The sequence below is a fragment of the Dendrobates tinctorius genome, unplaced genomic scaffold (genome assembly GCF_039654945.1).
Source record: "Dendrobates tinctorius isolate UK_male_01 unplaced genomic scaffold, ASM3965494v1 ptg000159l, whole genome shotgun sequence".
Taxonomy (NCBI): Eukaryota; Metazoa; Chordata; class Amphibia; order Anura; family Dendrobatidae; genus Dendrobates; species Dendrobates tinctorius.
The window spans coordinates 509,562-524,557 of record NW_027361826.1 but is presented as its reverse complement, the minus strand read 5'-3'; the positions used below and the strand labels follow the sequence as shown (position 1 = coordinate 524,557).

Here is a 14,996-nt window from a genome sequence, read left to right as displayed (position 1 = left end):
ATCTGCATTTATTGTGTAACCTCAGTTCTCTGCTTCTGCCAGGTCTTATCGGCAGCTGTACAAACTCGAGCTATGAGGATATGGGCCGTGCAGCTGCTGTAGCAAAGCAAGCGTTGGCGCACGGGCTGAAATGCAAGTCTCAGTTTACAATCACTCCAGGTTCTGAACAAATCAGAGCCACCATTGAGCGAGATGGTTATGTAAGTATTGGCTCATCTATTTCTAACTGAAGAATGCTGCAATTTGTTTAATTTTTACAGCAATACTATCCATCTTCTTCTTGGGTAAATGCTGTTGTATTAGTAAAAGCAGCTAATGATATATGGATAATCATAAATTCAATAATACCAAATGTTTGTCCTCTGAAAGTTTAAGAAAACTGAAAAATCTAGTGCAGAAACTAAATTTCATTTCTCATTCATGAGGTTTGTTGCCATTTCTCACTTTATAGGCTGCCGTTCTTCGTGATGTGGGTGGTGTGGTACTTGCAAATGCCTGTGGACCCTGTATTGGTCAGTGGGACAGGTATGTTGAATTCAGACCATTTCCTGCAATTTCTTGGCAGTTGTCCATATAAAGAGCAATAATTGATTTGGTAAACCTTTTATGCAGGAAGGATATTAAAAAGGGAGAAAAGAACACAATTGTCACATCATACAACAGAAACTTCACTGGAAGGAATGATGCAAATCCTGAGACTCATGCATTTGTCACATCGCCAGAGGTATTCATTTTGCAGGATACATGCATATGAGGAATTGCAGGCTGTGTTCTGCCCTACATAAGTTGCTGATTGTTAAAGGGTTATGTCATAAACCCCCGTATACCGTAACTTTAAACAATTGGGGTTGACGGATAGCTGTTGCTCAACGACTCCCATTAGTTAACAGAATGGGTGGTCTTAAATTCCGCAGTGTGAATGCAGTGACACTGTCACATTACATTTAATGATTGTGTGTGTGTGTGTGTATATTGTGACCTTGAATTACAGCGATACCTAAACTCTTGCTATATCACAAGCCGCTTTGCACCCATACTTTAATGACTAACTGTTATGTACACTAGGGTGCTTGGTCATACGATTTCTGAGACTTGCAGTTGCTTGACCAGTGTCTGCATGTAGCCTTATTGTTGATGCACTTAGTTAAGTATTGATATGTAAAGCATTGGTCTTGTTGGAATTATGCTAGTACGTATACATACTCATCTGTCTCTCGCTCTGTAAAGTTTTCTTCTTAACCCCTTTCTGAGATTGAACTTGTTGGATGTACCAGTGTCTAGTTTCTATGTATGAGTCAGTCTTAGGCGTTGTGTATAGGAATCATCAAAGCAACTAGTCTCTTCTCACTATCTCACAGAAGGCTCAAAATTATAGCCTTCTGTGTACATGGGGAATACTGCGCCATCCGACCTGTATGGTACACTTTTACCACTTTTATTCTGAAAAGTTAATTGGAAATAAGGTTAAACTTTAAATGTCGTAAAGTAAAAGTTTTTGTACTTTTTTTGTTTTCTTCTAGATAGTCACAGCTTTGTCAATTGCGGGAACCCTCAAGTTTGACCCAGAAAAAGACTTTCTCACTGGTGCTGATGGAAAGAAATTTAAGTTGGAAGCACCAGATGCAGATGAGCTCCCAAAATCTGTGAGTATTCACTTAGTGCACTGAAATGTAACTGCCATTATATAGATCCTTACACTTGCCAGTCCTACTCTAACATGAAAACCACAGAAAGAGGAAAGAATCCTCCAATATTTGAGAAAAAATCAAAACAGGCAGAGATGCTTACCTGTATAGACAGGCCTCAATACAAATGCACTAACAGGGTGCAGCGGACCCAAATAAAATGGCAACTGCACAATAATACCAAATGAGTCAGCCAGCCAGCCTACAATCAAGGATTGGCCGTGTGGCACACCAGTGCAAAAAAATAATCCGTATGTGGCAATGTTCACACAGGGAATGCAGAGCATATGGTTCACATCCTCTTAGTAACACCATTTAGGGGGGCTGCCCAGTGCTAACTATAATGCATCCCGTGTGAACACGGGGCCACAGTTTACAGAACCATTTGGGCCCAACTGCACCCTGAAAAGATAAAAAGTGCACACAAACATATCAATATATGTAAGGTATTGGTTAATATTATGGCCATAATACGTAAGCGGGCAAACTAACGTCAAAGTTCCTTACACTTGCCAGTCCTACTCTGTTCACTTGGGATGCATTATAGTTAGCACTGGACAGCCCCCCTATATGGTGTTACTAAGAGGCTGTGAACCATATGCAAAAAAGGAGGGGAAAAAAAAGTCCTGGAAAACAGCGAGCACGGGTGCCGTTCAGTAATTTGTGTCACTGATTAGCACTCTGTGGCTGCAGGACGCGTAAACAAGAAAATTAACTAGCAATCAAGTACTGATGAGTAGAGTTGAGCGAAACAGGTCGGCCAGATTCATAAGTCGACGACTTATGGCAAAGTCTGGTTTCGCCGACTGAAACTCGACCACAGCGTGAAGTCGGCCATGCGGTCGGCAAAACGAGCGCCAAAATCGGATTTCCCAGAATGCTTGCACGTGACTTTTTTTCAGCCACGGAGCAAGGACGTTCACTGTGGTTAAAGAGATGACATGTGCAGCGGAGAGAGAGAGATTTTGCACACTTTAAAAATGCCGTCCGGCATGTGGGTGTGTTTCCTGTCCTCCACTCCCTGCAGACTTTGCTTCCCCCTTGTCTTGCATTGGGTTTCGTGTTTCAGTCTTCGACTTTTCATGATAGTCGGCCGATTTCGTTCTACTCGACTTTTGAGAAAGTCGGGTTTCATGAAACCCGACTCGACCCCAAAAAAGGCAAAGGCGCTCATCTCTACTGATGAGCACTCTGTGGCAGAAGGGTTGGGAGGGGGTTAGGAAAGGAGGGGAAAAGGATTGGGGTAGATAAGGGAAATGCTGGGGACAGGAACAGGTCAGGAGAGGATCAGGAACGTCTTATTTATCTTACGGGTAAAGCAGCAGTGATGATACAGGCAAGATTTATCTGTGACACCACAAGTCCCAGCAGATCTGGCAGCAGAACAGCTAAGTAACTACTCTGCACATGTCTCCAAGCTAGAAATGGGAAGTGGAGAGCGGTGATAGTTCAGACTGCTTTTCTGCCCTCTGGTGCGCTTGGTTATCCTCAACCGATCGCACCAATTGGAGCTGACACGGCCTTTGCTAGGCTCCAGCCTATGATCTGTGCTCTTACAGGACTGATCATAGCTGGACCTCAGTGTTTCAGGCTATTTAATTCCCTGAAACACTCAAATCAGCAGTTGTAGTTGCTGGGGTCGGTGCCACACCCCATTGCTAAGAGTCCCTGTGCCCTGTTTTTTTTTTTTTTGTTTTTTTTTTAAATTTGATACACTTGTGATAGTTTTATAAACTCAAAACATATTGACCCAAATTAATCACAAACCTAGTGCGGTGTGTCATGAAAAAAAGCCTTGATGAGTGGGATCTGTTGAAGCATTCTAGAGTTATTACCGTAAAGTAACAAATTTAAAAAGACCAGATCACTGAGGGGTTAAAGATGCGATCATTTGATTTTCCTAGAGCATACACTGTAGTAAAGATGACATTTTCCATTTTATCTGCTCGTGTTAGAGTTTTGATCCAGGTCAGGACACCTACCAGTACCCACCTAAAGATGGAAGTGGTGAGCGTGTAGATGTGAGCACCACAAGCCAGCGCCTGCAGCTTCTGGAGCCTTTTGATAAGTGGGATAGAAAAGATTTGGAAAACATGCAGATTCTTATAAAGGTAAAACATGGCTCTTGTTACTAGACAATTCATACCTAACCATGAAGCATGTCTGTGAGAGAGATTGATTCTTATTTTGTTCTTTCTGTAAAGCAAGCTAACGGGGCACCACCGAAATATAAAAAAAGGGATCCAACCCTGGCCTACAACCTATATATGACAGTCACAAGCAGAAAAGAATAGGCCACAGATCGGGGATCACCCTGAGTAGGAATTTAACAAAAATATTACAATTTTTATTTATTTAAATTAAGCACAACAAACAACAACACATTAAAAGCATTAAAAAATGGTCACACATGTGACACATTCAAAAGATATACATATCTCATAATAGAGAACCAAACCTGATAACCACTACCACTTTTGATGGAGAAAGTGTCTTATACCCAAGGTCCATGTAAACTAATACCCAATTAGAAGGTTTTGAAAGCACACTAATACACTGTAGCCATCACAAATGAATCATGGATATCAGTGATGCAGATACATTTTACATTTTAAATGGATGTTATCACAAGCTCAAATAATGCCTTAAGGCAGTGCATACAATTAGTTATATAGCTCTGGCATACTCTTATTCACAATGTGGTACATAAAAAACAAACATTTCTGGAATGTACTGAATAAACCCCATTTGGAAATACCTCAGCCTGAAGTCAGGCTCCAAGAGCAGACCAGATCATCCAGACCAGAAATGGGCTTTAAAGAGTGCAAACAACCAAAGGACATCTACATGTCAACCTTCAAATAATATACATACAGTGGGGAAAAAAAGTATTTAGTCAGTCAGCAATAGTGCAAGTTCCACCACTTAAAAAGATGAGAGGCGTCTGTAATTTACATCATAGGTAGACCTCAATTATGGGAGACAAACTGAGGAAAAAAAATCCAGAAAATCACATTGTCTGTTTTTTTTTCATTTTATTTGCATATTATGGTGGAAAATAAGTATTTGGTCAGAAACAAGCAATCAAGATTTCTGGCTCTCACAGACCTGTAACTTCTTCTTTAAGAGTCTCCTCTTTCCTCCACTCATTACCTGTAGTAATGGCACCTGTTTAAACTTGTTATCAGTATAAAAAGACACCTGTGCACACCCTCAAACAGTCTGACTCCAAACTCCACTATGGTGAAGACCAAAGAGCTGTCAAAGGACACCAGAAACAAAATTGTAGCCCTGCACCAGGCTGGGAAGACTGAATCTGCAATAGCCAACCAGCTTGGAGTGAAGAAATCAACTGTGGGAGCAATAATTAGAAAATGGAAGACATACAAGACCACTGATAATCTCCCTCGATCTGGTGCTCCACGCAAAATCCCACCCCGTGGGGTCAGAATGATCACAAGAACAGTGAGCAAAAATCCCAGAACCACGCGGGGGGGACCTAGTGAATGAACTGCAGAGAGCTGGGACCAATGTAACAAGGCCTACCATAAGTAACACACTACGCCACCATGGACTCAGATCCTGCAGTGCCAGACGTGTCCCACTGCTTAAGCCTGTACATGTCCGGGCCCGTCTGAAGTTTGCTAGAGAGCATTTGGATGATCCAGAGGAGTTTTGGGAGAATGTCCTATGGTCTGATGAAACCAAACTGGAACTGTTTGGTAGAAACACAACTTGTCGTGTTTGGAGGAAAATGAATACTGAGTTGCATCCATCAAACACCATACCTACTGTAAAGCATGGTGGTGGAAACATCATGCTTTGGGGCTGTTTCTCTGCAAAGGGGCAAGGACGACTGATCCGGGTACATGAAAGAATGAATGGGGCCATGTATCGTCAGATTTTGAGTGCAAACCTCCTTCCATCAGCAAGGGCATTGAAGATGAAACGTGGCTGGGTCTTTCAACATGACAATGATCCAAAGCACACCGCCAGGGCAACGAAGGAGTGGCTTTGTAAGAAGCATTTCAAGGTCCTGGAGTGGCCTAGCCAGTCTCCAGATCTCAACCCTATAGAAAACCTTTGGAGGGAGTTGAAAGTCCGTGTTGCCAAGCGAAAAGCCAAAAACATCACTGCTCTAGAGGAGATCTGCATGGAGGAATGGGCCAACATACCAACAACAGTGTGTGGCAACCTTGTGAAGACTTACAGAAAACGTTTGACCTCTGTCATTGCCAACAAAGGATATATCACAAAGTATTGAGATGAAATTTTGTTTCTGACCAAATACTTATTTTCCACCATAATATGCAAATAAAATGAAAAAAAAACAGACAATGTGATTTTCTGGATTTTTTTTTTCTCAGTTTGTCTCCCATAGTTGGTCTACCTATGATGTAAATTACAGACGCCTCTCATCTTTTTAAGTGGTGGAACTTGCACTATTGCTGACTGACTAAATACTTTTTTTCCCCACTGTAGATGCACAGAACCCAATACATCACATATGAAGTGAAGTGGAGTGGGGCAGGCTGGACTAATGACCCGACGCGTGTCGCCACTCTAGGTGGCTTCGTAACCATGAAGCATGTCTGTGAGAGAGATTGATTCTTATTTTGTTCTTTCATGGCAGGTAAAAGGCAAGTGTACAACAGATCACATTTCTGCTGCTGGCCCCTGGTTGAAATTTAGAGGTCATTTGGACAACATTTCTAATAATTTGCTGATTGGTGCCATCAACATAGAAAACAACAAAGCCAATAGTGTGAAAAATATTGCAACTCAGGAATATGGACCAGTTCCTGACACGGCTCGCTACTACAAGGTAATGTTTTTGTAGTTCCATACAAAATGTGAGATTCTAGGCTACTTCCACATGTCCCTTGCTGCACCAATTCCGTCCCTTCCCTCTCAGATATTGATTGGGTCTCAAGCTACTACTGATAGTTTATTACATATACAATGTGGGTCATCCTTTTAGATACTTTCAGACACCTAATGAATGTGAATGCAGCTCTGCACACTAATGAATTGGTTGTGAGTCTGTGCCCTTACTGCTCAGATGGCAAACTAATCTACACGACAGAAGTGTTGTACAGTGTCACAATAACTTATTTTCACTATCAATATTGCATATTGTTTGCATGTGACTGTTAAACCCCTTAGTAGGGGATACTGACCTCGGACCTACCAGTTCCTCTTGATAACTGTGTGCAAATAAAAAATGCTGCAGGACTTAATTCTGGTTTCTCATACTCAATCATCATTGTCACGGAGATATTTAACATGTTCTCAAGTACCGTATTTTCTGGTGTAGAAGACTACTTTTACCCTTCGCCACGACAGCACCCACTGGAGGTATCGGATCCGCCCCATTTGGAACAGGAAAACCCTACAGAAAGATAAAAGGCGGCGGTCCGTTTTTCCTCCTCAGTTTTGTTACCTGTTCTCAGGGAACCTAAGGATAGCCTTCAGGAAGACATACCTGGGCCAAATGCACGCCGCCTGTGCAGTATCCACGAGAACGGCAGGGGCTGCGGTCCAGAGGCAGCGTCGGGGGAGATTCCGTTAGACGGCTCCCCCCTCGTCTGACGGATGGGAGGTGATGACCGGGTCCGGGAAGGGCCGCCCGGTCTCACCTAGCAACGCGCCAGGTGGCACCAAGCTCGCAGGGGCCGCCACTGCAGGAGCGGTAAGTGTGTCAGTGCCAGTTGCGCGAAGAAAAAAAAGAGCAGCAGCGGTGGCGGCAGCGTGGGGAGAGGCGCAGGCTGCACACAAAGGCGGCGGTGCGGTAGCCGGCCGGCGCGTATTCTCAAAAGCCCCGGAAGTAATGGGTGAACTTCCGGGGCACGATGGCTGAGAAGCGCAACTGCGCATGTGCGAGTGAACCCGGGGAGGAGGAGCAACTTCCGAAAAAAAAGACCGGAAGAGCTATTTAAACAAGCGCCGCGGGTTAGCGGCAAAGAGCCATGTCGTCTCCAGGGGAAGTACACGCTCCAGCAGGAGACTCTGCGGGGGGCAGCTCCTCTAGGGACCACGCTACCAGGACAGACACTGCTCGCAGGAGCGAGATGGGAGAGTCAAGACCCAGGACGGGGCCTCAGCCATCTGATCCGGTAATAAAGGCTTAACTGGGTGAGTGTGCAATATATATACTCTGCCTATTAAGCTGACTCTCCCCCCCTCTCTCCTTTCGCCATGTCTCCCCTCTTCCAGGCGAAGAAAAAAGAGAAATCCAAACATAAAGAATGCCCTTTATGCGCTCAGCCTCTCCCTGACTCCTACCCCAAAAAGCTCTGTAAGCAATGCACCAGAGAAACTAGACAAGGGTCGGCAGTGTCATCAAAGGACATTCGGGCCATAATTAGGGAGGAAATACAGGCTATCACCCGTGCCAGTACTCCCTCAGAGACTAGGAGCAAAAAACAAGTGACCCTCAGCTCAGAGTCAGAGTAAGAACAGGGGATAATCTCTGATTCCTCACTCATATCATCAGACATTGAGGGATGATCATGGTTTTCCCCTAGATAGTGTGGATAACCTAGTCAAATCTGTGAGGATCACTATGGGGTGTGAGGAGACAAAGGGTGTCCAAACCACACAAGAAATAATGTTTGCAGGGTTGGCGGAAAAGAAAATGCGGGTGTTTCCAGTAATACCGGCAGTTAAGGCCCTAATAAAGAGAGAATGGGAAAAACACAATAAAAGAAGTTTTCTCCCATCGAAATACCCATTTAGCGATGACAAGCTATTAAAATGGCCCAAAGTTTCAAAGGTTGGTGCCGTCGTAGCCTCTACCTCGAAGCAGTCTACTATTCCGGTAGAGGACGCAGGCTTATTGGCGGACCCGGTAGACCGTAAAGCGGAGTCATCATTAAAAAGGTTTTAGGAGTCTACCACAGGCATTTTTAAGCCAGCACATGCACCGCCAGGTCTATGCTCGTGTGGTTGGACCAATTAGATCAACAAATCGAGCAGAAGGTGACTAGGGAAAAACTACAGGCCGCTATTCCATTAATTAGAGGGGCGGCGGCCTTCATGGCCGATGCATCGGCAGACACCCTGCAGATGGCAGCAAGATCGGCTGGTCTTGTTAACAACGCCAGGAGGGCACTATGGATGAAGAGCTGGAAGGGGGACGCGCAATCAAAATCTAAGATTTGCGCAACCCCGTGCGAGGGTGAGTTTCTCTTTGGGAAAGCCCTAGATGACATACTCGCCAAAACGAAAGAAAGGAAGAAGGCCTTCCCTGATTCTTGTATCCCTTTCTACAGGAGAGCCTTTAAAAGGCGGCCGTTTGGGAGGAGACAAGCGGACAGATCAACTAGATGGCCTGCAAAGGAAAAGAAGCACAACGGTAGCATGTTGAGAGGTGCAACATTCCGAAAGGAAAATAAATACTAAAAAATCAGTCCCCCCAGTAGGGGGTAGACTAAAGTTTTTTTTCTTCAAAATGGGAGCTAATAACTTAAAGTCCATGGATTCTAAGTATAATTAAAGAGGGAATGAAAATAGAATTCCTTCAAATGCCTTACGATTCCTTTATCATAACCCGCCTTAACTCCTATAGTGCAACAAAAGGCCCTCGAAGTAGAAATTCGGAGCCTACTAGCCAAGGGGGTTTTAGTAGAGGTCACAGAGGGACAAGAGGGTAGAGGTTTCTACTCTCCTTTATTTTTAATTTCCAAACCAGATGGTACATTTTAGGACGATCATAAATTTGAGGAAGCTTAAGGCTGTGTTCACACACAGCGTTTTTTTAGCGGTTTTTACCGCGGTTTTCACTATAAAACCGCTAAAAATAAGGTGCACAGTCATTTCTATGCATTTTGCACTTTTTGTGCACATTGATGCGTTTTTTACCGCGAAAAAACCGCATCACGGTAAAAACCGCAGCATGCACATTAATTTTGCGTTTTTTTCTGCGGTTTAGGCTTCTCCCATGCTTTTAGAAACCGCTGCGGTAAAAAATGCATCAAAACCGCGCAAAAAACGCCGCGGAAAAATAGGTGCGGTTTCTGGGAAGGGAGTCAGGTTTTTGTGCAGAAATTTTCTTCAACGTGTGCACTTAGCCTAATACGTTTATAAAAAATTATAAGTTTAAAATGGAATCAATCAGATCCACCATAAAACTTCTCTTTCCAAACTGTGTGATGGCAGGGATTTACTTAAAAGATGCTTACTATCTTCCTATTCATAATAGATACCAAAGGTACCTAAGGGTCGCGGTACTATTCGAAGGCAAGATCCGTCATTTTCAATATGCGGCCATGCCTTTCGGCCTCTCTACAGCGCCAAGGATCTTCACCAAAGTTATGGCAGAGGTGATGGCCTATCTTCGTCAGAAAGACACTCTAATTGTGCCTTACCTTGATGACTTCCTAATTATCGGGAACTCGATCACCCACTGTACCAGATGTGTGGCTGATGCGGTCTCATCTTTGCAGGATCTAGGCTGGATCATCATCTTCCAGAAATCCAGACTCGTTCCGCAGTCCCTTCAGATGTTCTTAGGGTTCCAGTTAGACTCCACAACCCAGAGATGTCTACTCCCTCAGGTAAAGATTACGCACACAAAAGGAAAGGTGGAGGCAGCCATAAATAGACCACATATGTCTCTGAGAGGGGCAATGTCGCTATTGGGGTCGCTCTCTTCCTGTGTCCCGGCAGTCCAGTGGGCCCATTATCACATCCGCACACTGCAGCATCAGATCCTCCAAGAGGACAGGCGACATAGTGGTCACCTCGAGAGCAAGATAACCTTATCACAGAATGTCTTGGCTTTTCTAGAATGGTGACTAGAGGATAGCCATCTGTCCACAGGAGTAACATGGGTTATAGTACCATCTTGTATCCTGACCACCGACGATAGCCCCCACAGCTTGGGAGCCCATATGGGGAATAGCTTTTGTCAAGGACGGTGAAATAGAGATGAACTGGGCTACTCGTCTAATTTAAAAGAACTGACGGTATATTATGCTCTACAACATTTTCTTCCACAGCTCCAACAGAGGCATGTCAGGATCCTATCGGACAACACCACTACATTGGCCTACATAGACAGAGAGGTACTCGATCAGAGACTCTGATGTCTTCTGCGGGAAGAACCTTAAACTTAGCCGAAAGTTATTTGTTGTCCCTCTCGGCCCTCCATATCAGGGGAGAGAACAACCAAGAGGCAGACTTCTTAAGCTGACACACACTTCGGCAAGGGGAGTGGTGCCTCAATCGCCGAATCTTCAAGGACATAGTAGCTCTATGGGGGCAACCTCAGGTGGACCTCTTTGCCACGAAAGAGAACAGACAGATAAAAGCATTTGCCTCCCTGTCCCCGTCAGATCATCCAGACATACTGGATGCCCTCCAAGCCTCATGGAAATTCAATCTGGCATATGCCTTCCCTCCGATAATCCTCTTACCACAGGTCATTCGGAAGATCAGAGAGGACAAGGCGAGAGTAATTTTGATAACACTATTCTGGCCCAAGAGACCGTGGTTCTCATGGCTACGAACCATGTCTGTGTCAGATCCTTGGGTTCTCCCTTCGATTCCCAACCTACTCTCCCAAGGCCCGTTTTTCCACCCCCAAGTGGACAACTTACACTTGACGGTGTTGAATTTGAAAGGCAGCTACTAAGATCAAGAGGGTTTTCTGAGACACTGATTGCTACGCTCCTACAGAGCTAGAAGCAGTCCACTACCCAGATTTCTGCAAGAATATGTACAAAAATTCCTGCAGTTTCATACAACTCCTCATACCACAGAAATTCCGATAGTTCCTATCTTGGATTTCTGCAGAAAGCGAAGGACTTGGGCCTGCCGGTAAACACGCTAAAAGTCCAAGTGTCCGCCTTAGGGGCACTGTACGGCCACAATATAGCAGGAAATAAGTGGATATCACGATTTATTACAGATTGCGAACGAATGACTCCGGTTCGCATACCTGCAATCCCTGCAGGGGACTTAAATCTGGTCTTAGACGCCCTTATGGAAGAGCCCTTCGAACCAATACACACGATATCCCTGAAATGCTTGTCACTCAAGACAGCCCTCTTAGTAGCACTAACGTCTGCTAGGAGAGTGAGTGATATCCAAGCTCTATCCATAGACCCACCCTTTTTTCAGATATCCCAGGATAGGTTAATATTAAAACCAGACCCCTCATACCTGCCTAAGGTATCAACAAAATTCCATAGATCTCAAGAAATACTCCTCCCGACCACCTTTGGAGATCCCTCCACTCCGGGGGAGCAGAAATTCCACACCTTGGATGTTAGAAGAACTGTCCTAAAATATATTGAGAGGTCCAGGAGCTGGAGGCAGTGTAGGGCTCTGTTCATATCTTTTCCGGGCTGTAAAAAAGGATACGGAGTCACGAATAGCACCATATCCCGATGGATCAGGGATGCCATTCGCTTAGCCTACTCTGCGAAAAATGATCCTCCGGAGAACATCAGAGCACATTCCACCAGAGCAGTGGCAGCCTCCTGGGCCGAGAGGGGAGACGTTCCAATCAAAGCCATATGTAAGGCGGCAATTTGGTCAACCCCTTCTACCTTCTATATTCACTATAGACTTGACCTTTCATCCACTTCAGACCTAAGCTTTGGCAGGACTGTCCTTGGCACGGTGATCCCACCCAGGTGATGGTCTCTGGAATCTCTCCAGTGGGTGCTGTCGTGGCGAAGGGTAAAAAGCCGGATTACTTACCGGTAATGCTTTTTTAATGAGTCCACGACAGCACCCTCTCACTTCCCTCCTTACTAAGATATCAATAGTAAAAGTGTATCTGCTAAAGATTAATAAGTAAAATTTAGAAGTGCAAAGACAAACCGGCTACCGGTAAGTAACCATGGTGGTATTCTGGAGATAACTGTTAATATATATACTTGTGTCTAGAGATATTCAACTCATTCTTACAGCCCATAAAGCAGGACTTGTAGGGGGCTGTATGGAATATCTTAACATGTACCTCTCAGGGCAGGTGCACGTTTCTAATGTGGCTTATTTTTAATGGTTTCTTACCTTTTGCAGGCACATGGAATTAAATGGGTTGTAATCGGCGATGAGAACTATGGAGAAGGATCTAGTAGAGAGCATGCAGCCCTAGAACCAAGGCATTTGGGAGGAAGAGCCATAATTACCAAGAGCTTTGCAAGAATTCATGGTAAATAGAGTGCAGTTATGGTTTTGTTTTCTCTTTAATAGTACGCTAATACTAGAACTATATTTCAGAAACGAACCTTAAAAAGCAAGGACTTCTGCCTCTAACGTTCTCTGACCCAGCTGATTATGATAAAATTCATCCTGAAGACAAAATCACACTGGCCGGGCTTAAAGACTTGGCCCCTGGAAAGGTAATTAATTCTAGCAAAAATATACTGCTATGCATTGTCACTTACCTACTTGGATGCCGCTGTTGGTGATCAAAGCTCGTTGGGTTTACTGCTGTTAAGGCAGGTGCCAGCTACAACAGTTTGTACTTCATGTATAGGCTGCGGTTGTATTGAGTGGGCTCGGGAGCTTGGCTCCCTACAGACGTGTAATATTTACATCACATGTTGGCAAGGGGTTAATAAACATTTAGATAGGTTTCATTCACCATGTCAATACCCCATTAGAATTCCTTATTGTCTGCTTCTCTCATTGCAGCCCGTAAAATGTATCATCACTCATCAGAACGGTAGCCAGGAGACTATTTTCCTGAACCACACCTTCAATGAGACACAGATTGAATGGTTCCAGGCCGGCAGCGCTCTGAACCGCATGAAAGAACTCCAGAAGTAGAAGCACTTTTGTCCCAAATTCTTCTTTGCCACTTACAGACTGTTCGTTCTCAGAATGGTTAACCATAGCAATGTGTCAGACACTCAAATGAATAGCACTTACACTGCTTCCTTATCCAGGCCGTATAAAAAATATATATATATATATATATATATATATATATATATATATATATATATATATATATTCTAAGGTTTTCTTTATTGCTGGATCTGCAATGCTGTTACAGTTCTTGCGTGGTATCGTCATAAAATTTCTTATATTTATTGACCGTTTTGTTATCTGCTCAACCAATCATGGTGCTGTAACGCTCTCCAGTCTGAGGTTAAAATGGCTCGTGCTGCATTAATAGAAGTGTTTAATTTCAGAGCAGAGTTGATAAATTAAAACATGTGATCGGACCTATTGCATTTAGTAGTTATATTCTTTTGTGGCACTGATAATTTTGATTCCACAAACAATTCAATTAAACAGCTTTTTTTTTTTATGATATCAGCGTCAACTTGTGATCTTGACCCATGCCCAGCAGGTATTGATGGTACTTTTCCTTGCCCTATTGTTCAAGCATGTTTGTAAGATGCTTTACATGCAGTGGTTCAATGTGACTTCTGTCCTAATGCTAAGATGTCTGACCTGGTAATTAATCTAGGTGATCTGTGCCTGCTTTACCATAGCTTTTATTCAAATTTTTAAAAATGGACAAAAGGTATCCAAAACCTGTAAGTAAATGGACTGTATCTTTGTGCCAAAAAAAGCACAATCAAAATCTGGGGTAGAAATCCATGGATTTTTCCACTGATGAATACATCCTAAATATTTTTAGATGGATTAATAATAATTTACCATATGTCTACTTCATGTTGGCATAAATAAAAAGAGAAAAAAAATGTACGTTTTTGGGGTTTTCTTTATACATTGGAAACAATTACACTTTTTTTTTTTTTTTTAATTTTTTTTTTTAGAGACTTGGCTAGCTCTAAGATGGCTTAAAAGGGGTGTCTCTGGTAATTGGAATAATGGAATATTTTTAGTAATCTATCAAGTCACCGTATATGACAGGGCAGCAACCTCCTGTTGTCTCCTGCGCTAATAGGGAAAATAAACAGGTTAAAAGAAGTAGGATTGGAGCTATTGCTAATGTTTCCAGGGCCCGTGGAGCATTAGGAAGTCATCCTGTTCTGCTCTGTGGTCGGCAAGAGACTGCTGAAAAAGCCTCTTTGTGGGCCTGGCAGCTGAGTACAATTACAGATGCCTTCTCCTCGCTCATGCTGCTCCTGTCTCCTCTGGGATGCTTACCTCTGTTAATCATATGCCTCCATGTAAAGTGGAATGGCTTCAGGCTTGGGGCCTTCCGAAGCTTCTCAGCCTTGCTCCTCCCCTGTTCTGACGAGTGACTCCAAATACGGTGTCAATTCTTGGTTTCAGTTCCTGTTTCATACCAGGGTGGAACTTTTGACTGATTTTTGGTGGCTTTCAACAGAGTTGCATGTAGAAAATTGAGCAGGGCCCACTGGAAGATGCCTG

The 14,996-nt window shown here is 43.7% G+C and overlaps 1 protein-coding gene across 2 annotated transcripts in view; it reads left to right on the top strand.

The window, feature by feature from the left end:
* Positions 1-14,363, top strand: part of ACO2 (aconitase 2) — a 33,110-nt gene extending 18,747 nt beyond the window's left edge. For both annotated transcript variants that reach the window (XM_073549434.1, XM_073549435.1), the window contains exons 9-17: positions 43-200; positions 452-525; positions 613-724; positions 1,521-1,643; positions 3,641-3,796; positions 6,319-6,510; positions 12,720-12,852; positions 12,921-13,042; positions 13,338-14,363. In XM_073549434.1, coding sequence (XP_073405535.1) covers positions 43-200; positions 452-525; positions 613-724; positions 1,521-1,643; positions 3,641-3,796; positions 6,319-6,510; positions 12,720-12,852; positions 12,921-13,042; positions 13,338-13,472 — 1,205 coding nt within the window. In that variant the 3' untranslated portion in view covers positions 13,473-14,363. The remainder of the gene's footprint in view (positions 1-42; positions 201-451; positions 526-612; positions 725-1,520; positions 1,644-3,640; positions 3,797-6,318; positions 6,511-12,719; positions 12,853-12,920; positions 13,043-13,337) is intronic.
* Positions 14,364-14,996: the final 633 nt, after the last annotated feature.